This window comes from Dermacentor albipictus, chromosome 7, assembly GCF_038994185.2.
Source record: "Dermacentor albipictus isolate Rhodes 1998 colony chromosome 7, USDA_Dalb.pri_finalv2, whole genome shotgun sequence".
In the NCBI taxonomy this organism is placed as follows: Eukaryota; Metazoa; Arthropoda; class Arachnida; order Ixodida; family Ixodidae; genus Dermacentor; species Dermacentor albipictus.
This window is the reverse complement of record NC_091827.1, coordinates 2948028-2970259: the sequence shown is the minus strand read 5'-3', so window position 1 is coordinate 2970259 and position 22232 is coordinate 2948028. Positions and strand designations below refer to the sequence as shown.

The 22232-nt window shown below is 47.5% G+C and overlaps 3 protein-coding genes across 5 annotated transcripts in view; 2 read left to right on the top strand and 1 right to left on the bottom strand.

Moving 5' to 3' along the window:
* LOC139047661 (uncharacterized) overlaps positions 1 to 20885 on the top strand; it is a 34630-nt gene extending 13745 nt beyond the window's left edge. For 2 of the 3 annotated variants that reach the window (XM_070521539.1, XM_070521538.1), the window contains 3 exons: positions 12415 to 12477; positions 13613 to 13674; positions 18435 to 18718. In XM_070521539.1, coding sequence (XP_070377640.1) covers positions 12415 to 12477; positions 13613 to 13674; positions 18435 to 18570 — 261 coding nt within the window. In that variant the 3' untranslated portion in view covers positions 18571 to 18718. Of the gene's footprint in view, positions 1 to 12414; positions 12478 to 13612; positions 13675 to 18434; positions 18719 to 20750 lie in introns of those variants that run through there. The other variant, XM_070521540.1, reaches the window with a different exon arrangement.
* The window catches only part of GEFmeso (Guanine nucleotide exchange factor in mesoderm), a 380310-nt gene that overhangs the window by 338434 nt on the left and 19644 nt on the right, over positions 1 to 22232 (bottom strand). The window lies entirely within an intron of this gene.
* On the top strand, positions 50 to 8173 carry LOC139047377 (uncharacterized). The gene is made up of 5 exons (XM_070521203.1): positions 50 to 214; positions 1570 to 1632; positions 4388 to 4494; positions 5739 to 6564; positions 8168 to 8173. The coding sequence occupies exons 1-5, from the start codon at positions 50 to 52 to the stop codon at positions 8171 to 8173; spliced, it is 1167 nt and encodes a 388-aa protein (XP_070377304.1).

Genomic DNA, 22232 nt, shown 5'->3' with positions numbered 1-22232 from the left:
TCCGGCAGACGTCCCGCGGTTGTAGGGTGTCAGGAAATTCTACATGGACATGCCGGACGCCCGGTTCATCCGGCTGGACAGCCACTTCCAGGCTCCGGCTGCCAACCCTCTGAACCCAACTTCTACGAGGACTTGCGGGCAGTCGTCCCTGCTCACTACGCCTCCTCGAGAGCTCAGTCACAAGCGCTTCGGCCATTTGAACCGTGGCCTCACTGCACGTCTTGTCGTCCCATGTCGCCCTGCGTCCACGCGTGCCGATCGCGAGCCGATCCCGGCATCAAAAATTTGCGGGAGGCGGCTCGAACAGGTAGTACATAGCCACGGTTTATCCAGGCCGGCCAGCCACGGTGCCGCGGGATCTGCGGAGCGCGCCAGCGTGTTCTCGCGCTACACGCACGTGAACCGTCTCCTTCTCTGGAGGCGATAGTCGCTCCGCTACACAGCCATCACTACGCCGTTGCCGTTATACGCTTGTCGCCCTCCCGTTGCCCTTATGCCGCTGTCACGTCGTCACGCGCACCTTGTCACAGCGTCTTCGTGACACAGTCGTGGTTGCTACATCGTCGTCATTGTAACTTCGACGCCCGGCTCGCGCCATGCCGCAGTCGTGACCTCTATCTTCGTAACGCCGCTGTCATTATGTCATCATCGTCACGGCGTCATACTTCAGCATCTTCGTCACTTCAGTAACGTCATCTCATTGTAATGCGGTCGTCGTCACACAATCTTCGTCGTTCTATCCACGTCACTGCTTGTCCGTCTTTCTATCGTAATCGTGATGCGGCGATTAAGTTGTGATTATATGACGCCGTCGCCACGCTATCGTCGCGAGACAGGCGCTGTCAAAGCCGTCACGCAGCCGTGATCGTCTCGCCACCTCACTCGGTTGTCGCCATACCGCCGTCATCACGCCATGGCATGCAGCCATCTCATTGACCGCATGTCGTCGTCGTCGTCCTTATACCACCTTCATAATTGAAAGGGCTCCTGAAACGGTTCGGACAAATTTTGTAGACGCGTAGGGTACAGCTAATCATTCGCACCGCAATTTGAGTGAAGCGTTGATTCACAGCCTCCTCCATAGCCATGCATTTTCTCCTGAACTCGTTCGCCTGAGTGATCGGGGCTAATCTCCGCCTTACTGGCTGTGTCATGATGGCACGTCGTACTCTCCGGCAGCTGCTGGGCAGTCAACCTCAAAGTGCAGTTATCGAAGCAGCGTGCGTAGCGAGCATTCTGTCGCAGTGCAGAATGTGTCTGGTTTTCCAGTAACCACAGGCGAGTTGGGCGTTTCGACGGGTGGGCGGAGGCACAAACTGAAGCTGGTAACGCAACTTTAGCGTAGACGCACGTGAGAGGCCTGATCGATCTGCGGTCCAGCCACCTGTTGCCGCAGAGCTTAATCAGCCAAACAAAGAGCCAGTATTGCTCTAAACAAGCGTAAAATATTTTAAACGTTTACAAGAACGGCATGTTAACGGTTGCGTTCCTGCGAGAAATTTACACCAGCAGCAAAGAAGAATACATTTCGTTAGTGCTACTGTGTTTGGTTGAGCTCTGTGCCATCAGGTGGCCCCACCGTGCCGATCATTCATGCTTGCGCTTCTGCTCTTCTGCTCATCCCGTGAAACGGTACGTTCAAGCGCCCAGGCCCTGTCCCCTCGCTTGTGTTTATTTATTTATTTATTTACACAATACTGCAGGCCAGTAATTTGGCCCTAGCAGGAGGGGCTACAAAGGATACATTCAATGTAACGAAGATCAACAACAACAAAAATCAACAGAACACGAAGACCGTAGCAATGTTCATCCATCGGAGTTTACAATATGAGACTCGAGTACCTCATAAAGCCGGCGGATTCAAAAATCTGTCGGGGCAAGGAACTAAATTCGGACACTGTTCGAGGAAAAAAAGACGACTAATTTTCCGGCGAACCTCGAGAGTCGGTACAATGTACTTCTGCATCAATAAGGATGGCGAATCGTGCTTTCTGTATCTATCAAAAATAAATCTTATTGCCTTTCTTTGGGCTATTTCGAGTTGCATAACATCCTTTTTATAATGGGGATCCCAAACTTCAGCAGCATACTCTAGTTTTGACCGAATACATGTATTGTAAGCTAACATCTTGGTACTAATTGGAGCGTGTTTAAGTTTTCTTTTAAGGAACCACAGCTTCCGCAGGGCTGATGAAGAAATGTTCAATATATGCTCCGACCAAGCAAGCTTATTAGTTAGAGTCACGCCTAAGTACTTATATTGGGAAACTTCTAATACAGCCTGGTTATGGAGCTGATAGGAAAAAGAACTAGGACATTTTTTTCTTTATGACACGCAAAAGTACAGTTTTCTCCGTATTCAGCGCCATACCCCAACGCATACACGAATCATCGATTGCCGAAAAAGTGTTTTGCAACAAGAAATGATCATTTGTGGATGATATTTTCTTAAAAACAGCACAATCATCAGCAAACATTCTTATGGATACATCATGAGGCACTACGTCCACCAAATCATTAACATAAAGAAGAAACAGTAGCGGACCTAAAACACTCCCCTGTCGAACGCCCGAAAGCGCACTAGACGGACAATGATCAATTTCCACAAAGTGCTATCAACTAGGTACGAGGCAATCCACTGAATAATGTACAAAGGTAACCCTGTACACTATAATTTATACAATAATTTTCCATGAGGCACCCTATCGAAGGCTTTCGATAAGTCTAAAAACAGAATGTAAATTTGACCCGAATACCCGAATACCGGTCTCGCGAAACGTTATTGTGCTAGTAATCCTCCGGTGTAAAGTGGCGGCCGCAAACGCGCAAATCCTGGCGCCGATCGGATACCGATATATAGTCCGATGCGCTGCAGCCACTCTGCTCGTCTGCTGCCTTGCTGAGGAACACGATGGAGCAGCTTGACATATTGCCAGTCGCTACGTTTGCAGCCCACAACGCAACGAAGGTAAATGATGGTGCTCGAGAAAAAACTGAGACCGACACTTACCGCGGAGCTCTCGTCAAGACTGAGCACGTTGTAACACAAGCAGACGACACTTGCTGTGTGCCGGAAATGCCTAAGTGTACTGAAAAATTGCTCTTGTGCGTTCTCTTTCTGTTACTTCCGTTTTATAGAAACAAATTAAATAACATTCGAACTATTATGAAAGCATTTGTTCACCATAACGTTGGAAAAATTATCGATGACGCGCCCTGGGTTGCCGATCGGATAGCTCGCCCTACTGAAATCATTCGGACAATTTACGTCAAATCGGCAGGGACAGCTGAAAATTCAGCCGAGCAGTGTGCTGCGATTGGCAGCGATGTATATTTTTAAAACTTTATAATAAATTGCATGCTTTACGCGGAGCACTTATAGTCGCGGATACAACTCAAGTCTGCAGTGAAGCCCTGCCCACGTCCTCACAACCGCCAGCCACTGTTCCTCCGCGAGGCTGCAAACAGTTCGGACTTGAAACTTTCCCTGTTACCTAAATAACTCGGTGACCACAAGAATAAAATTATAAGCACGTAATTTTGCACGTTTTCACTCGTCTATTATAATGGAACGGTAGAAGTTTAATTCTTTATTGAACTGAAATAAAACACATGCTTCGCTGCAAGTATTTATTGTCAAGTTTCACTTCAGTTTGCAGTGAGGTTCATGAGGTTCATGCTCATAGGCAAGTATGGACAGCTGGGCTAGTTGGTTATGATTAGCATTGTGAAACATAGTTCCAGCGCACATTTGAACAAGGACGAGGCGAGAAAGACAACACAAACGCCGGACTTCAACTGAGTTTTATTCATTGGAAACAGGGCTTTATGTACACAGGGTGAGGGGGTGAGGAACTGCTACTGCGCAGGACCACTCAAAAATATTTCCTTGGTCTAGGCAAGGTCATCACAGGTGTCAAAAAATAAAAAGAGAAACTTTTCCCTCTTTTTTCCTTCTATTTACGTCACACAGTACAATCTTGTTCATGTCCCGCCCTGCCTAGCTGATTCGACACATCCGTTTGCCCTTAGATAATCAATTTCTTTTGTCCCGAGTGCAACAGAAGGAGCACTGACACAGTTCTCGTTTGCATTGGAGATACCACACGCTTCAAATATTTCCCGGTGTTTCTGATCGCTATATTTGCGCAACACGCGTGTTCGTTCGAAAAAAGCCTCGCATGCTGGCTTGTGCGAGCAACGGCGTATGTGGTCGGCTAAATGACCAGCGCCACTTAGTGATGTAGCATTCCTGCGATGCTCTAGCAAGCGTTCATTCAGACAGCGCCCGGTTTGGCCGATATAGCATTTCCCACAGGCGAAGGGAATACTGTACACAACGCCGACGTCACATTCAACGAGGGCTTTGGTGTGCTTAATTTTGCAGGCTGGTTTCTTCTGGGATTGGTTTACAAGGCGGCACATTCGTCCCAGCTTTTCCGGTGCTGAAAACACAACACGCACCCCGCACCTGTCGCCAACCTTCTTGAGGCGGTGAGACACCTGGTGCCAATAAGGCACTACGACAGGGCGCTTTTGCGGGCGTGCGTCTTTTTTCTGCCTGCGCCTCCCACCAGCCTTTGCCTCGCGAATCTGGCTCTCTACCACCGAGGCCACGATTTCTCCGTGGAACCCAGCCTTCTCCAGACGCCTTAGCTGGGCGTCGACGCTGTCCCGAACTTGATGTTCGCATGACTTGTCTAGAGCAGAGCGGATGCAGTTTTTTGCTATAGCTCTTTTTACGAGCTTGGAGTGGGCCGATTGATAATTCAGAATTTGTTTTTTCGACCGTGGCTTGTACTGCCAGCACACGCGCGCTCCATGAAAAATCAGACACAAGTCGAGGTACTGGATGCGACCATCATGCGGCAGTTCGTGCGTGAACTTGATTCCAAAGGCGTTCCTAGCAAAAATATCGAGAATGTTGTTTACACTATTGCTTTTATCCTGAGCATCAGTCGTATTCATTACCACGAGGTAATCGTCGACATATTTAAAAACTTTCTGCACGCCTGCGTTGTAAAGGGACGCTTGAATGCGCTTGTCAATGCTTGCTAAGAAAATATCGTTTAAAAGTGGAGCTAGGCAAGAGCCGATGCACACTCCTTCTTTTTGGATAAAACAGCTATCATTAAAAGTGATAATGGTGGATGAGAGATAAAAGTAAATTAGTTCTAAAAAATTGTCGGTTGATAACCCAGTCATGTTTTGGAAGGCCACTGGTGCCATGTCTTCAACGTGGCTTCTAACCGCGCTGAAAAGCTCAGGATGAGGCAATGAGTAAAACAAATCTTCTACATCGATAGAAAATGCACACCTCTTTTGACACGAGGTTCTATCGATGTAGAAGATTTGTTTTACTCATTGCCTCATCCTGAGCTTTTCAGCGCGGTTAGAAGCCACGTTGAAGACATGGCACCAGTGGCCTTCCAAAACATGACTGGGTTATCAACCGACAATTTTTTAGAACTAATTTACTTTTATCTCTCATCCACCATTATCACTTTTAATGATAGCTGTTTTATCCAAAAAGAAGGAGTGTGCATCGGCTCTTGCCTAGCTCCACTTTTAAGCGATATTTTCTTAGCAAGCATTGACAAGCGCATTCAAGCGTCCCTTTACAACGCAGGCGTGCAGAAAGTTTTTAGATATGTCGACGATTACCTCGTGGTAATGAATACGACTGATGCTCAGGATAAAAGCAATAGTGTAAACAACATTCTCGATATTTTTGCTAGGAACGCCTTTGGAATCAAGTTCACGCACGAACTGCCGCATGATGGTCGCATCCAGTACCTCGACTTGTGTCTGATTTTTCATGGAGCGCACGTGTGCTGGCAGTACAAGCCACGGTCGAAAAAACAAATTCTGAATTATCAATCGGCCCACTCCAAGCTCGTAAAAAGAGCTATAGCAAAAAACTGCATCCGCTCTGCTCTAGACAAGTCATGCGAACATCAAGTTCGGGACAGCGTCGACGCCCAGCTAAGGCGTCTGGAGAAGGCTGGGTTCCACGGAGAAATCGTGGCCTCGGTGGTAGAGAGCCAGATTCGCGAGGCAAAGGCTGGTGGGAGGCGCAGGCAGAAAAAAGACGCACGCCCGCAAAAGCGCCCTGTCGTAGTGCCTTATTGGCACCAGGTGTCTCACCGCCTCAAGAAGGTTGGCGACAGGTGCGGGGTGCGTGTTGTGTTTTCAGCACCGGAAAAGCTGGGACGAATGTGCCGCCTTGTAAACCAATCCCAGAAGAAACCAGCCTGCAAAATTAAGCACACCAAAGCCCTCGTTGAATGTGACGTCGGCGTTGTGTACAGTATTCCCTTCGCCTGTGGGAAATGCTATATCGGCCAAACCGGGCGCTGTCTGAATGAACGCTTGCTAGAGCATCGCAGGAATGCTACATCACTAAGTGGCGCTGGTCATTTAGCCGACCACATACGCCGTTGCTCGCACAAGCCAGCATGCGAGGCTTTTTTCGAACGAACACGCGTGTTGCGCAAATATAGCGATCAGAAACACCGGGAAATATTTGAAGCGTGTGGTATCTCCAATGCAAGCGAGAACTGTGTCAGTGCTCCTTCTGTTGCACTCGGGACAAAAGAAATTGATTATCTAAGGGCAAACGGATGTGTCGAATCAGCTAGGCAGGGCGGGACATGAACAAGATTGTACTGTGTGACGTAAATAGAAGGAAAAAAGATGGAAAAGTTTCTCTTTTTATTTTTTGACACCTGTGATGACCTTGCCTAGACCAAGGAAATATTTTTGAGTGGTCCTGCGCAGTAGCAGTTCCTCACCCCCTCACCCTGTGTACATAAAGCCCTGTTTCCAATGAATAAAACTCAGTTGAAGTCCGGCGTTTGTGTTGTCTTTCTCGCCTCGTCCTTGTTCAAATGTGCGCTGGAACTATGTTTCACAATGCTCATAGGCAACTTTGGCAAGCGAGTTCCATAGCAAGTTCAACGATATAGATTATATGTTCCATATAACTGAAGCAACGAAAATCTCATATTCAACACTACACGTGTTGAATAAACGCGACCGGCGAATACGGTGCGCCGCTAGATTCGCATTAGCGTCGACAGCCATCGTGAGATGAGCTCTCGACGCGTGACAAAAGCAGCATGCATGCGGCAAAATGCTCCAACGTGTTTAAACGCTGCGTCGGACTATCGCGCTGACTGTCGTCGCCTGGGAGTGGCCTGCAAACCTTAACGCTGTCATCGGCGCGCTCGAAAGAGACAGTAGCATGCACCGCCGCTGCACTTCATGCCCTGATCACTCGAAGCGGCGTGCTTTCGTGCACAAACTAAACGACCGTTTCTTTCTCAGCAATGCAAGGTTCTTTTGCCTCGTCTTTTCGGTGCGTTAGTATTAAGCAATAGGTCCACGTTCCGAGGCCGAACTAAAGGGAGTCGACTACACCAGCTCCCTCTGCTTTCTCTAACTTGGAAGCATTCTTTGCGTGGAAGTAACGCAGGTATCCTTTAACTTCGTGCTACATTCAGGCGTACGCCAACTTTCCCTTACGTGAGCCTGCATCCGCATTGCGGCTTTTCGTACAACTCGTTTTACTCAACTGGCGGAGCGTAGCCTCCGATATCCTCGCACACAACTATACGGGCTACTCGATCTCGTAGCTCGGGGCGAAACAAATGAGGCAACCCTTCTGTATCGGATAACCCCGCCCGCACAGTGCGCAGTGAATGCTACTCCACGAGTGCACAATTGCTGCAACAGGCGGAGCCCACGTCCACACGCCAGTGACGGTTTTCTCTGAGAAACAGACAACTGTCGAAGGCTGTGCCGCTGCGGAGTGCATGCACTGGAAAGGACTGCAGCGGAGGAAACACGCATTCGCGCCACGTTTTGGGCACCACCTATTGATCGGTCGTCAATTGATCAATTGAAGTGGCGAAACAAAACGTCCCAGTTTAACATGATATGATGATGATTATAATGATGAAGATGACAGCGCGGTAGCCGCGTCCGCACTTTTATCCCGATGATTAAATCCGTTCTGCACACTATTATTTCGGGGAGCATCTTGAAGTTTCGAACATTTCATTCTGTTTACTGCGTCTACTTTATTGCTGCTGATGTGTTTTCTTATCAGCTTGCACAACTTACACTAAGCCTAACGGCTATTTATCTGTCTTTCTGTTTGCAGCTGTGAAATGCTTCTCGAGCTTTCGTATACTATCCCTGAGCAATTGTATTAGCGTAGATGTAGTTTTTTCTTTTTTTCTTTCTATTCATGTTGCACAGATAGGCGCTCTCCGAGCCGAGACTTTTCTGTCACGCGCACAAGCCACAAGGCTTATGCGGGCAAAAATTTAATTTGGTATATTTTATTTGTGCCAAAATAAACCTCTTTTATTCTGTTCCATTCTGTTCTCTCCATCGCGCAGAGTGTAGTGGAAAAAATGTAGTCACATCAAGTGCGACATCGCATGTGACAAACAACTCGAAACCGCGGCACTGGGCGTCGTCTCGGCCGCGCTGTCGACGCGGTCGCCTCCGGGCGCGCGAGTACGGCCCGCCTGCCTGCGGCCTCAGCTGCAGTGCACTACTCGCCAACCTCCTTGGGCCTACTCTCACCGTTCCGCAGCTTCTGGGGTAGCCTTGTTTGGCGCAGAAACTTAAACTATGGGGTTTTCCGTACGAAAACCACTTTCTGGTCATGAGGCACGCCGTAGTGGAGGGCTCCGGAAGTTTCGACCATCTGAGGTTCTTTAACGTGCACCTAAATCTAAGTACATGGGTGTTTTCGCATTTCATCCCCATCGAAATGCGGCAGCCGTGGCCGGTATTCGATACCTCGACCTCGTGCTCAGCAGCCTAACACCATAGCCACTGAGCAACCACGACGGGTGGTGCAGAAGCTAAGCAGCATCATCAGCCTATTTTATGTCCACTGCCGGACGAAGGCCTCTCCCTGTGAACGCCAATTACCCCTGTCCTGCGCCAACTGATTCCAACTAGCACCTACAAATTCCTAATTTCATCACCCCGGGTAGTCTTCTGCCGTCCTCGACTGCGCTTCCTTTCTCTTGGCACCCATTATGTAAACCTAATGGTCCACTGGTTATATAACCTACGCATTAAATGACCTACCCAGCGCCATTTCTTCCTCTTAATGTCTATTAGAATATCGTCTATAGCCGCTTTCTCTCTCATCGAAACCGCTCTCTTTCTGTCCCTTAAAGTTATGTCTAGCATTCTTAGTTCCGTCACTTTTTGAGCGGTCCTTAACATGTTCTCAAGCTTCTTTGTAAGTCTCCAACTCTCTGCCCCATTTGTCAAAATGCACTGATCGTACACCTTCCTTTTCAATGCTTAGGGTAAGCTTCCAGTCAGGAGCTGACAATGTCTGCCGTATGCACTTCAACTCCTTTTTATTTTTCTGTGAATTTCCTTCTCATGGTCAGGGTTCCTTGTGATTAATTGACCTAGGTAAACATACTCCCTCACAGACTCTAGAGGCTGGCTGGCAATTCTGAGCTCTTGTTCCCTGCCAGCCTGTTCATGATTATCTTTGTCCTCTGCATAATAATCTTCAACCCCACTCTTACACTCTCTCTGTTAAGGTCCTCAATCATTTGTTGTGACAACTCCAGTGCTGCTGAACAGAACAATGTCATCTGCAAACCGAAGGAGGTATTTTCCGTCGAACCATACTTCTAAGCCTTCCCAGTTTAATATCTTGAATACTTCTTCCAAGCAAGCAGTGAATGGCATTGGAGAGATTGTGTCTTCTTGTCTGACCTCTTTCTTTACAGGCATCTTCCTATTTTTCTTGCGTAGAATTAAGGTAGCTGTGAAAACTCTGTAGATTTTTCGAAGATAGTTACGCAATCCTCCTGTACTCCTTGATTACGTAGTGCCTCTACAACTGGTGGTATCTCCACTGAATCAAATGCATTTTCGTAATCTATGAAAGCCATATAGAAAGTCTGATTGTACTCTGCGGATTCCTCGATTACATGATTGGTGACATAGATGTGATCCATTGTACGGTATCCCTTCCTGAAGCCAGTCTGTTCTCTTGGTTGACTGAAGTCAAGTGTTGCCTTTTTTTTCTGGAAATAATCTTGGTAAATATTTTATACAAAACTGGAAGTGAGCTAAGGGGCCTATAATTTTCAATTCTTTAATGTCTCCCTTTTTATGCATTAGAAAAAGGTTCGCATTCTTCCCGTTCTCTGGGACCCTTGAAGTCGATGGACAGTTCGTATAGTTAGTTTTTAAGCATTATGTCTCCACCATCTTTGATTCAATCGACTGGTAGTCCATCTCCTGCTGTTCATTTTCCGCATTTCATGTCTTTCAAGGCCCTTGTAACTCCATCACTTGTTATAGAAGGAGCCTCTGTAACCTGTTCATTACTACGTCAAATGGAGGTCTCGAGGCTGCTTTGGGTACTGTACCGGTCAGTATAGAATTCTTCCGCTGATTTTACTATATCTTCAAGATAGCTGATATTACCCTACCTATCTTTCAGGGCATACATCTTGGTTTGTCCGATGCCTAGTTTCCTTCTAACTGTTTTCAGGCTGCGTCTATTTTTCACTGCTTCCTCAGTAAGTCTTTCTCACGTTATAATTTCGAATATCCCTTATTTTCTCCTTGTTGATCAGTTTTTACAATTCCGCGAATTCTATCTGATCTCTTGAGTCGGACGCTTTCATTCTTGGTCATTCCTTTATTAGGTCCTTCGTTGCTTGGGAGAGCTTACCTATTGTTTGCCTTGGTGCGTTACCTCCCACTTCAATTTCTGCTTCTGAAGCAGTTATGGTTGCATTCATTACATCTATGTCATCTTCATCTCGCTGTTCTAAGGCTGCATGTTTGTTTGCAAGTACCAGCCTAAATTAGTCTGCTTTTATATACTGTGTCTAGGTTGGCCCGTTTCTTTTTGACCAATTTTACTCTCTCTCTCTCTCTTCAGACTGAGGTGAATCCTAAACCTCACTAACCTATGATCACCACACTTTAGCCAACTTTATACTTCTACATCATGCACGATGCTGGGATCGGCAGAAAGTATAAAATCATTTTAATCTCTTGTTTCACCATTAGGACTTTTCCAGGTCCACTTTTTGTTGCTAGGCTTCCTGAAGAAGGCGTTCATTACTCGCAGCCTATTCCTTACCGCGAATTCTACCTACATCTCTCCTCTAGTGTGTCTAGAATTGACACCGTAGTTGCCAATTGCTTGTTCACCAGCCTGCTTTTTCCCCAATTTTGCACTGAAGTTGCCCATTACGACAGTATACTGAGTCACTTTGGTCATCGTTTATTCCACATCTTCATAAGACTGATCTACTTCATCGTCATGACTGGAAGTTGGAGTGTAGCCTTGTACTGCCTTTAATCTATACCTCTCACTAAATTTTATTGCGACTACTGCTGCTACCCTCTCATTAATGATGTAGAATTCGTCAATGTAGTCGGCTATGTGCTCATGGATTAGGAATCTTACTCCGTACTGCTTCTTATCTGGAAGTCCTCTATTGTAGAGGACGTGGACAATATTCAACACTGTATAAACCTCACCAGTTCTTCTAACCTCACTAAGGCCAATGATATCCCAAACAATGCCTGATAGTTCCTCATAAGAGTCCTGCTAGGCTAGCATCACTAGATAGAGTTCGGGTGTTAAATGTTGCCAGGGTTAGTTTCCACTGGCGGCCTGTCCGGGTCCAGAGATTCTTAGCACCCTCTGCTGCGTTACAGGTCTGACCGCCGCCTTGGTCAGGTGCTCCGCAGCAGCTGGGGACTGAGAGCCATTGGTTGATCGAATGAGTCATTTGGGAGGGAGTGGCCGAATACTGCACCAGGGAAGCCAATTCCTGTTCTGGTGAGGGGGTGTCTTTTGTTGAAGCTTAGTGGGTCTTTCTAATTGGATTAGTAAAGCCCCAGTGGCTCTCGGCATTTTCGCCGGTGTCAGGCACCACTCAAAGCCTGGAGACGTAGTGTACTGGAGCAGCTGAATGCGAGCACCTTCAGATTTAAAAGAAAAACAAAAAAATAACCTCGAAACTTCTGGCTGTGACAACCGAGCATCCAAGCTGGCTTAGTCAGATAACACTGCAGGCTGTGAGGCCACCTGATGGCGGAAAATGTCGGGACCTGACACGCTCGCCCGCGTACGCAGGCGACCGTGAAAACGCGGCTAGGTACACGAGACGTCTCGACGACCTCGACCAGCGCTCAAAATGAGCGAAAGAATGGCGGCCCCCTTCTCTCACCCCAAAAGCCACGAGACACCGGGTACATCCATCTTCTGCTACGTCGAAGGCCGAGCTGCCGAGAGTGGATAACGTTATATCCAGTTTATTTCCATTTATCTGTATTATAATTATTTAGATTTTTTTACTTTTCTGTCACACCTAGCCTTGTTTTTTCTTTCAGGCATTCCTTTCTGCTGGTGTCAACACGAGACAGAAGCTAGTGCAGATTGGCGGCCAATACAGGGTAATTGTTAATTCTTGCACCCGCATTCTTTAATGAAACGCGCCTACTTAAACAGCGTAGGATACACCGGGTGATCATAAAGTTTTGCAGAATATTTAAAGATCGCCTGTGGCAGATGGCGTAATTCTAGTGCTTGAGTTGGATTATTCAAATACGCGGGTACTGCTTGCTCGATAAATCGAAACACACATTCAACTAACTGACGGAAATTCACTTCTTAACTACTTTACGGCACCTATTGCAATTTACGAATTTAGTCGGTCAGTTTGCAAGGCATAACCACTTAGAACGAATTTTGAGGACCGCATCAGTTCTTCGATCCGGCGTTGAACCGGAACTGAACCGTTTTCAGTGAATCGGAGCATCTCGGTTCGACACTGAGTACCGGCTCTTTGGGCACGTATACCCACAGGCGACTACTTCCAGCGCGGTAATTATAAACAACGGCTTGTTGCACACAAGGTGTACATCTGAAGATACCGTTTCCGCGTCACAAGTCAGCAACTCTTAGCTGTCAATAATAATTTAGCAACAGCATGCTCTGTTTGCACAGATGGAGGCCATAAACGACATCGCAAATGGTTGCGCCCTACGCGGGTCAACGGTGATCTGTTACGCGCGCAATGTCTGTTTTTTTTTTTTCTTCACACTGGCGAGTATCCAGAAGGCGCAATATCAGGCGTTCAAAGAGGTGTGCTGTAATATGTGGCGAATGTGCCATAAATGTGAGACAAAAAAGATCATTCAGCGAAACATATTCATGCGTTTTTATGTTAGTCGTCAAAGTTGCAGAATAATAGCACTTACGTACGCGAACAAAAAGTATGTAACAATATTTGTAACTTTGGTAATACTGCAAAAATGCTTTCGCTACTAGGCCCACAAGGGAATGTAGTAAAGAATTATACAGAAAGCATAATTTACTGGAATTGGAGGAGCGGAATAAATCAGCTCAGCCACCCCTACAGGAGTGAGAAATAATGTCCCAACTGTTATCATTCCGAGGAGTTAAAAGGAGTGGAATTACGGGTATCTCTATATAGCTCCACGGAACGGAATGAGAATGCCCCACTCCGTAACACCGTTCGGAATTAATATCTCTAAAGTGTGAGTCATGGAATGCCGGTTCTTGCAGGACTGTCTAGCGGAAGAACCGCCCTACTATGAAAGCCCTGCCAAAGAGAGCACCGGAAAAAGGTAGGACTGCCAAGAGAGATGGAATCTCACTTTGTGGACAAAAGAAAGTTCGTACTGTAGGAGCAGTCTAGACGCTGTATATATTCATGCATTTCTCATTTGCAGTGAACTTTACTACAGCGCAGTTCGAAGCACGCTGTGTGTGCAGACGTGTTCGTAAGGGCCGGCCTACAGGGAGCGAAATAGACGACGCCGACTGCGCGCTGGCCACGCGGAGCGACAAAGGCCGCCTCAGTGTCGCCAGAGTCGATGAGCGTGTTTTTTTAAGACAACAGCAACAAAGAAAAGGCAGGAAAAGTCTTCATTCCGTTAACTATTGTTAATGACTAAGCAATTGAAAAAAAAACTTTGATAGACGAGTTTACAAATGACTGAGCTGTGAGCATCTTATAGCGGGCTGGCATTGCGTCGTCTGGCTACGTTGCGCTCCCGCACGAGCTTGGTGCATGTGCAGCCTGTATAGTGCGTCTTGCTATCTGCTTCGCGTGCAAGCGACTACGTGGCAGCGGTCACGGCGAATGAGAGGCCCAGCGTCGCGCAGACGTTGCAGAAGGACTCCAACAGCGACGCCAGTTCTTCACTTTTTGTCTAAAAATACGCTGTCGTCATTGGTGCTTACTTTGGTTTCAGTGCCTCAAAGCGTCCTCCGACAACAGGCGTCTATTATACTGCAGCCGGAGAGGATAGGATTATCGAAATTTGGCGTGAGACGATGATACCGAGGTGTTTGTCGACTGTGCCCCACTTGACTGTGTGGCCCGACCCATTTGACTATAGCGAGGTCCGGGTAAGTCTCGCGCGAGACGCTGTTGCCAAGTCAGGTTGGTTGTGTGGGATGTGCAAGGAGAGTGCAACGGCCGTTGGGATCCCACACTTGTTCCCCTTGGGCCCTTGGGTAGTGCTAGGTGACATGAGGGCCTTGAAATCTCGATATACGAGGTGCTGCGAGCCTAGGTTGCTGAATTCGGCGAGAAGGCACTTGAAAGTGCTGTGGCGGGACCGCGGTGAGCTGTATAGGTTAAGGATTAGAAATGTAGCTCCTGTGGCCGTTTGGGTGAAGGTAGGAGCTGTGGGTGCCCCGCGGCCCAACTTATCTATCGAGGCCCGGCGGGTACCTTGCTTGGGGATTTCAGGTTTGCCTTGTCCGGTGGCGCTGGCGGGCCCGTGATCGGGACCGCCAGAGCTCCTTCGGGGTGGGCGGTGGGGCCCACCCGATGATGTGGTGTTCTCAGTTTGTTCGTTTGCTGAATTGCGCGGAGCACCCAGTCCTTGTTTAGCAGGGGCTTGACGCGGGACGGGCAGTTGGCGTCCGTGATTTTTTTTTTGTTTGTGTGTGTGCAAGTGCTTTATTTTTCTTCACATTATCATGGTTAAACAGATATCTGGACCGATAGCCAGGGAAGGCTAGTTTGCGGTCCAGTGACAAATGAAAAAGACAGGTCAGCCGCAGATTTTAACAGCACAGTATTGCGGAACACGCCATGAGTTATACAGACAAGAAACATTTTGAAGATACTCGCACATAACGAATTCAAGTAAGTTAGAGATTCTGGTTATCAAGAAAAAAGAATTTGCTACACTGCTTGAAATTACGTTCGGTTTTAACTTCTAGGGGTAAAATATTCCAGATTTTTGTGCCACTGAATTCAATTAACCTTTCGCCGTATACATTGTAACACTTTGGTAAGTTGAGGTTACCTTTTAAAGCGTGTCTGGTACTGCAAGTTGGAAATGAAGACGTTTCGAGGAATAGGAAAGTTCGTGCATAAAATATTATTAACTGAAATTGAGGTCTTCTGATTACATAGTGCGTTAACGGATAACACATGTGTTTGGAAAACATCATTAAATGTATCACTGGTATAATTTGAAGCGCTCATTATTTTCAGGACCATTTCCTGTAGTTTTTGTAAAGGTTGTAAGTATGTCATGTAAGTCACGCCCCATGATTCTAAACAATAACTCATATGGCTATGGCAAAAGGGACAGTAAAGGGATTTGAGTACTTCGAGAGGGAAATATTACTTTGCTTTAATTAGGGAGTAACAACCATATGCGACCTTCTTGAATACATTATGATTATGTGCTTCCCAATGTATATGCTGGTCAAATATGACGCCCAGATATTTAAGCTAATCAACTTCTTGGATGGGGCTTTTATTTTAGCGTGATATTTATTTGACTGGTGTCAACATTGTTTCTCCTCGATCGAAAAAGTACATATTTTGTCTTATTGCTATTTAAAATCAGTTTGTTTTCTAAAAACCATGAGGAAATTTTTGATAACTCGGACGTCACATGCGTTTGCAGTGCAGAAAATGTTTCTCCTGTGAATAATAAAGCTGTGTCATCTGCGTGCATTAGAACGATTGGATGGTCTCTCCCATAGGATTGACACTGTGGCTTGCCAACGTGTTTCGGTGTTTGGTTGCCAGCGGCACAGGTCTCGCATGGAGACGGGTTTACGGATCGGCTCGATGGCCCAGTTGTAGGCAAAGCGTGCGCTGTCGAGGTGCTCCGCTCCACAGCATCGGATGCGAGACGAAGGGGCTGTATTCGTGCTCGCCGTCATTCGCGCCTGAAGGATTGTGTGGCCGCAGGCGACGCCCCGACCCGGCCCGTGCAGGATTTATCGGGCGCGGTAGTGCACGCTGAGGCAGGGAAATCTTTCGGTCCAAGGATGTTCCGGATGGAGAGGGCTCCTTGGGTGCACCAACCATCCCCATATTTTGGTCCGAACGGGTGTTGGTCCGTCTCGGTCGGTGGCGCTCCGGCGGCTCGGCATATGGCCCCGACGAGGTAGGCGGACACCGGATTAGGGTCGGACCTCCTGGTCATCTACGGGAAGCGGCCGCGAAAGCGCAGCGCTCCGTGGCGTCTCGCGTGGGATCGGTTGCGCGCGAAGATTGGTCGAGCAGAAAGCACCTTGTTCGGGAAGAGTCGAATCCTGTGGGCGCCGTCGATACCGTATGGTAACCCACGAGCTGTCCTCCGGATGAGCCAGACAATCCGGGGTCGTGTCTTCACTTGCCGGCGGCGTTGTCACGTTGGGTGAGTGCGGTGAGCTAGTGAGCCGCTCACTATCGCTGTCGTCTCTAAAGCGGAGCACGGGGAAGGAGGGGGTCTGGAATTTCGTTGCTTGGAGATCTCAGCAGCGCAAGGTATCAGTGACGTCAAGCCCCGGAATCCTATATACCGCGCCTAGGCTTAGCGTGTAGGCCCAGCTCCCGTGGCGGGGGCGGTTAGGCCGTCGGCCTTCGCCATGGAGATTCGGTGCTTCATAGGTTCCACTCACGCGGTCCCGAGTAGTCTCGATCGGTGCAGTGAAACTTGCCGAGTCGGGAAAGATCGTTGATTGAGGCGTGCCATGTATTGGACCGCCTAATACGTGTGGATAGTGGGAGCCTATATGAAGTACGTCCGCCTGCCTCAGCGGCCGGTGGTCACATCTTTGCACGCAGATGGCCGGCCGTTTGCCGCTTTGACGCCGCTTTTTCGCTCCGTGTAGCCCGACCTGTGATAGAGCAGCACGCTAAACCTCACTGAAAAAGAAAATTAAGACCATCTGATTTCTGAGGCAAAGCATCGAGGTAGCCGGAAAAACTGCGGCCACTGAGCGTCATAGGAACAGTGGAAGTAGACCTAAAAGTAGATGACATTAGAATGCGTGGTTCTGCACAGTTTGAGCGCGCGCGGTCTCTGCTCCGTTTCCCGTAATAATCGCTCCTGACATTCAAGTTTGTCACGCACGCCAGTGAGGCATAAAGTGAAGTTTACCATAAGAAGCTCGCGCATGCGTTAAGGAGTCGTAATTGTAATTGGACTGGGCAAACAGCGCGTAAGACGAGGACACGTGAAAGAACAACAACAACACATGCACTTGTGTTGTTCTTTCACGTATCCTCGTCTTACGCGCAGTTTACCCCTTCCAAATATGCAACACCAACACCAAAACCCTCACGTACTTATAAAACCGAGTCCACCCGTTCGTGCGTAGCGTATGCTGTCCGAGTCAAAGTCAATCCAAAGCAAGTACATGTCGACACGGCTTCAATTTCTTTGCAACAGAAAGGTGGCCGATGCTGCAATACGGGCTTGTTAGCATTGGCAACTCCAGAATCATCTACTTGGGCTGGCAACACTGTCCAAATAAACAAAGATAACTACGACATCCAGGCTCACTGCAGCTCTTTCGCTTGGTGCTGCGGTCAAGTTTCTCTTTTGTGGCGTCGAACTGAGGTGTTTGGGGGAAGCCAAAAGGTTCCTTACTGACGATCACCTTGTTTAGATAGGTCTCAATTAAGAATTTCAGCAACAAAATCGCAGAAATAGTTGCGCTGTGCATGAAAACTTCCGGCCTGCTAAGCGAGCCGCATCAGATTTCTTTCTCCGGCTCGCCTTTCAAGCGAGCTTTCAAGCGAGCCGGAGGTTAAAAAAATGGCGCAGTTTCGCTGAAAAGACGAAATCGATTGCGATAGCAAATTGGCAGGCAGCCATACAAAGCAAGCATAACAATTTCATCGGCCGTATCAACTTGTAAACATTCGCTTGCTAACTAAATTAACAAGCATATGGTGTCAGCGCGCACAGCAAGCCTGAACACATCACACGCTCAATGACTGCGGACACTCGCTGGCGTGAGCAAGCGTGGGAGCAGCCGCGACCGAAGTGACCTTCGTGCTGTGCATCGCCTCAACGCAAACTCAGCACGCACAAAGCTACGAGCCGTCGACGCACCTAGACTCTGCCCCCCAACGCAGGTCGCTCTCAAGATACGGAGTTGCAGCAGGAGCAGACCTCCTCCCCCTGGCGCCTCGCAACGTTGGGTGCCTCGCGCGCGACGGAAGACGGCGCGCTTCCTCCCCGCTCTCGTCCCTTTCGCGCGGCCGACATTGAGCTGAGGTCGTCGGCTCCCCTCACACACTTGCACACGAACATACAGCGTAGGACGTTCAGCGACGGTGACACCACGCCGACGGCAGCAATGCACCTGGAGTGTCCATATAATTTCGATCGCAATAAAAAAAAAGGGTTTCTGAGCGTAGTGGGCCTACGACAGGTGTCAGCACTTGTTCGCAGGGTTGCCAAACTGCTAAACGACAATCGACTGTTTTCGACCTTCGACTCCACACTGCGACGCGTGTTTGCAGAATATCACATGTAGCATCTCGCAATGCATAGGCAATAAGTAACGTCTATTGTGCTTTCAGTAGCTACACAAGGATATTATGCCCAGGTATAGTAATATATACCAGCGCATAATATTACATAATATTATATGTTGCATAATGATATATAACGAGTGTATAATAATTTTAATTTAGTTCCTAATGAAGTTCAGTGTTTGACGGAAGCCCGTCTGGTCGGGATGAAACATGGTTAAAAGGTAAACAAAAACACGGGTCACTTCGCCGACCAAATAAAGTTTCTAATTGACATCGATATTTCAAAATTTACCTGCTTGTTGTCTATAGCAATCCCCGCATTTCCTGAAATTGTAGACTTGGCGAGCATTCAGAGAACTTAAAACTGGTATATAACATTTTCGAGCGCTTCTCAGTAGCATTATCATAGAAAACCAACAAAACACCAAGGGCAGCATATTGGAAATGACATGCACGTATCCAATTGAAACAAAGAAATGATAAATTAATGGAAATGAAAGTGGTTGAAAAAGGAAGAACTGGCCGCAGGTGAGGCACGAACCCACGTCTTCGCATTCTGACGCTCTTACCAACTGAGCTACCGCGGCGCCGTTTTCCCGCCCACTTTCTGGGGTATTTGTGTTTATATACTGGAACTAAACTTGGGAGTGTCAGCCAGCGCCATCATTCACAAAGCTTGGCGGCGGATGTGAAACATCCTTTCTGTCACAGGTGCCGCGTGTACGTGATCTTTTTGGGCGAAGACAACTGGTCAATAAACCCACACATGCTATCTGAAGGCATGAATGCTGGCGGATTCGAGGCCTTGCTATGTAATGAACGAGAAGAAAGGAAACCGAGGGCCCGATTTTCATTGCTCATATCACAAGAAGCCAAGAAACGGAAAACAGCGGTGCGGTAGCTCAAGTGGTCAGAGCATCGGACGCGTAATGCGAAGACGTGGGTGCGTGCCCCGCCTGCGGCCAGTTGTTTCGTTTCCATTAAGTTATCATTTCTTTAATTAAATTAATAAGTACATGTAATTTCCCCTATTTTTTCCTTGGTGTCTGTTTATGGGCTTTTATGATAAGACTAATAAAAACCGGGCCCTCGGTTTCCTTTCTTCTCGTTCTTAGTAGAAATAACTGTTCTGCTGTGAAACTTCTTAGGATGTGCTCAAAAGCTTTACATGACTCTTTACGCTATGTTTCACAGTGTCCCAATGGAACTGTTTGTATGTTACACAAAGTTTATATTTGGCAAACGTAAGACACATGGCATTGGTTATGTGTAGTCAAAACTGAAACTGTTCCGGGTGCGGCCCGTGCAATAAATTACGCATTCAAGAGCGCATACGCTTGAGTTTCAAACCCCGATTGTCCGAGTGTCCGACTAATATGTGCGCGGTGTGCGTAAGTTCCGAACCGCAGACCCGACCGACTTGAATGATCGCGCTTGTACGCGCGTACGGGGGGTTTCACTAATGGCGCCCGTGTCTCGCACCAAGTCGGCATCGACAGTGGGGAGGGTGCAGAAAGATCGTCACCTTTTCACAGCGTGCCATTGCTGCACAGCTGAAACGAATGGCACGGCTCAGCAACTGGTTAAGGTGGTGCCGGCGAATCGAGCAGTGCATATCATTACGTTGCCTAGTAAAACGCCTTTGTTGGGCGAGTTTGTTCGTGGTTGAGAAAGAACAAATAGCAGCTCAAAAAGGAATGAGACGCGAGTCCCGTCTTGTGTTCGTCTGGCCAGCTTCTCGTCTCGCCCTCGTTCCTCCTTGAGCTGCTATTTTTTTCCCAGCTATAATTACACGTAACAGAAGTTATTCTTACAACTGCTCGAACGAAATAGCGTCGCTGGAAATTGGGTTGTGATTCCGTGATTTCGCACAAGTCTGCTGTCATTAAAAAAAATAATTTCTACTTTCAGTGGTCACGGTTACAGCATCGACACATTCTACGGAGGCTATCACAGCGCAGAGGCTTGGTAACGTGGATGGCACTCCTCGCTATAGTACAGGTGAACAGAACAACTAATAAAAATTCAGCGGAACCCATCTCACCATGACTGTCGACGGTAATGCGTTTATTATTGAGTCAATATAGCTCAACATATTGCCAGCGCCGAAATGAGCTTTGTATGAGGCGTGTACTGCAGCAGGATTCCACTTTCGCGTTTCTATGATGATACAGGTGGTGATTTATTACATCCCTTTGAAACGTAAATCTTTTCTCTCTTCCTCAAAACTTCTCTATCCACCTTGTATGTCAGTAATAGATCCGCTCGTATCAATTCCTTCGCTGCTTTTATTCCTCTAATACTCCAAATATGTCTTATCTCGAGTGCTGACGGGTTGATGGTTCCATCCACTTTAAACCCAAGCGCTTCTGGAAGGTGTGCGTTGCCTACGGGTCTCGCTGGGTGAATCCCTTCGCATGCCATTAGCACGGGTTTTTGGCTGCCGCATACACATGGCTCATCTTGTTGCGAACATTTCCTCCGGTACGTTCTTGTCCGCAGGCAACTAGCTCGAGCCTCAAATAGCAAGGCACTGGCCTTCGTGTTATCGTACATATTCGCCCTTCTAATTTATTTCTTCCCATTTTTGTAAACCTCCATGGTCTTCCTTGGTTTCGTTATTTGCATCCAATTCACTGTCTGTTTTTCTCACTTTCTTTCTGATTAATTCTGGTTGTCTGTTCTCAATTACCTTGTATGGTTGTCAACATTCTCGACCTCTTCCTGCATTCTGTATCTGCGCTTTTCAGGTACAGACACTTGTGCACTTCAGCCGCCCATTTACTCTGATCCATATGTTTCCGAGTCTTTCTTCAAAACCAATCTTGCTATGGGCTTCTCCGAATTCCAAAGTGGCCCAACTTATGTCAGCCTGCACTGCCCATTTGTGCTTTTCCCGTGGGTTCCCAAAGCCAACCGGCCTACCGATTTTTCCAATCCAGACAAGATGTTAAGCACAGCATCGCATTTGCGAACGTCATGCGCTGGCACCGTAACGACCTTCCAGATTCCGCGCACCACCTCATATTTATTTTGGTACAGAAGCGCCCTCAGTTCCGCTGCATTCCGCTTCCCCTTTGTTTTCAGGTTACCTTCTAGGGTGTTTCAGTAAATCTTTCCTTCGTTTACGCATGCGCCGAGGTAATTATATTGCTTCAATATTGGCATGACTTGCTGTTGAATTGACACCACGTAATTACTCGTCTTTTCATTAAATGTCATAATTCCCGATTCCTCTGTGCTGAACTTAAGGCCTAGACGTGTCGTTGCATTGCCACACATATTGGCAAGTATCTGTAGATATTACATTAAGGCGTCGTCCGCGATCCTTATGAGGGCGTGGGCTACTTTGTCAACCTCGGCCATTTTCTCGTCGACTTTCCGACAAAGAGT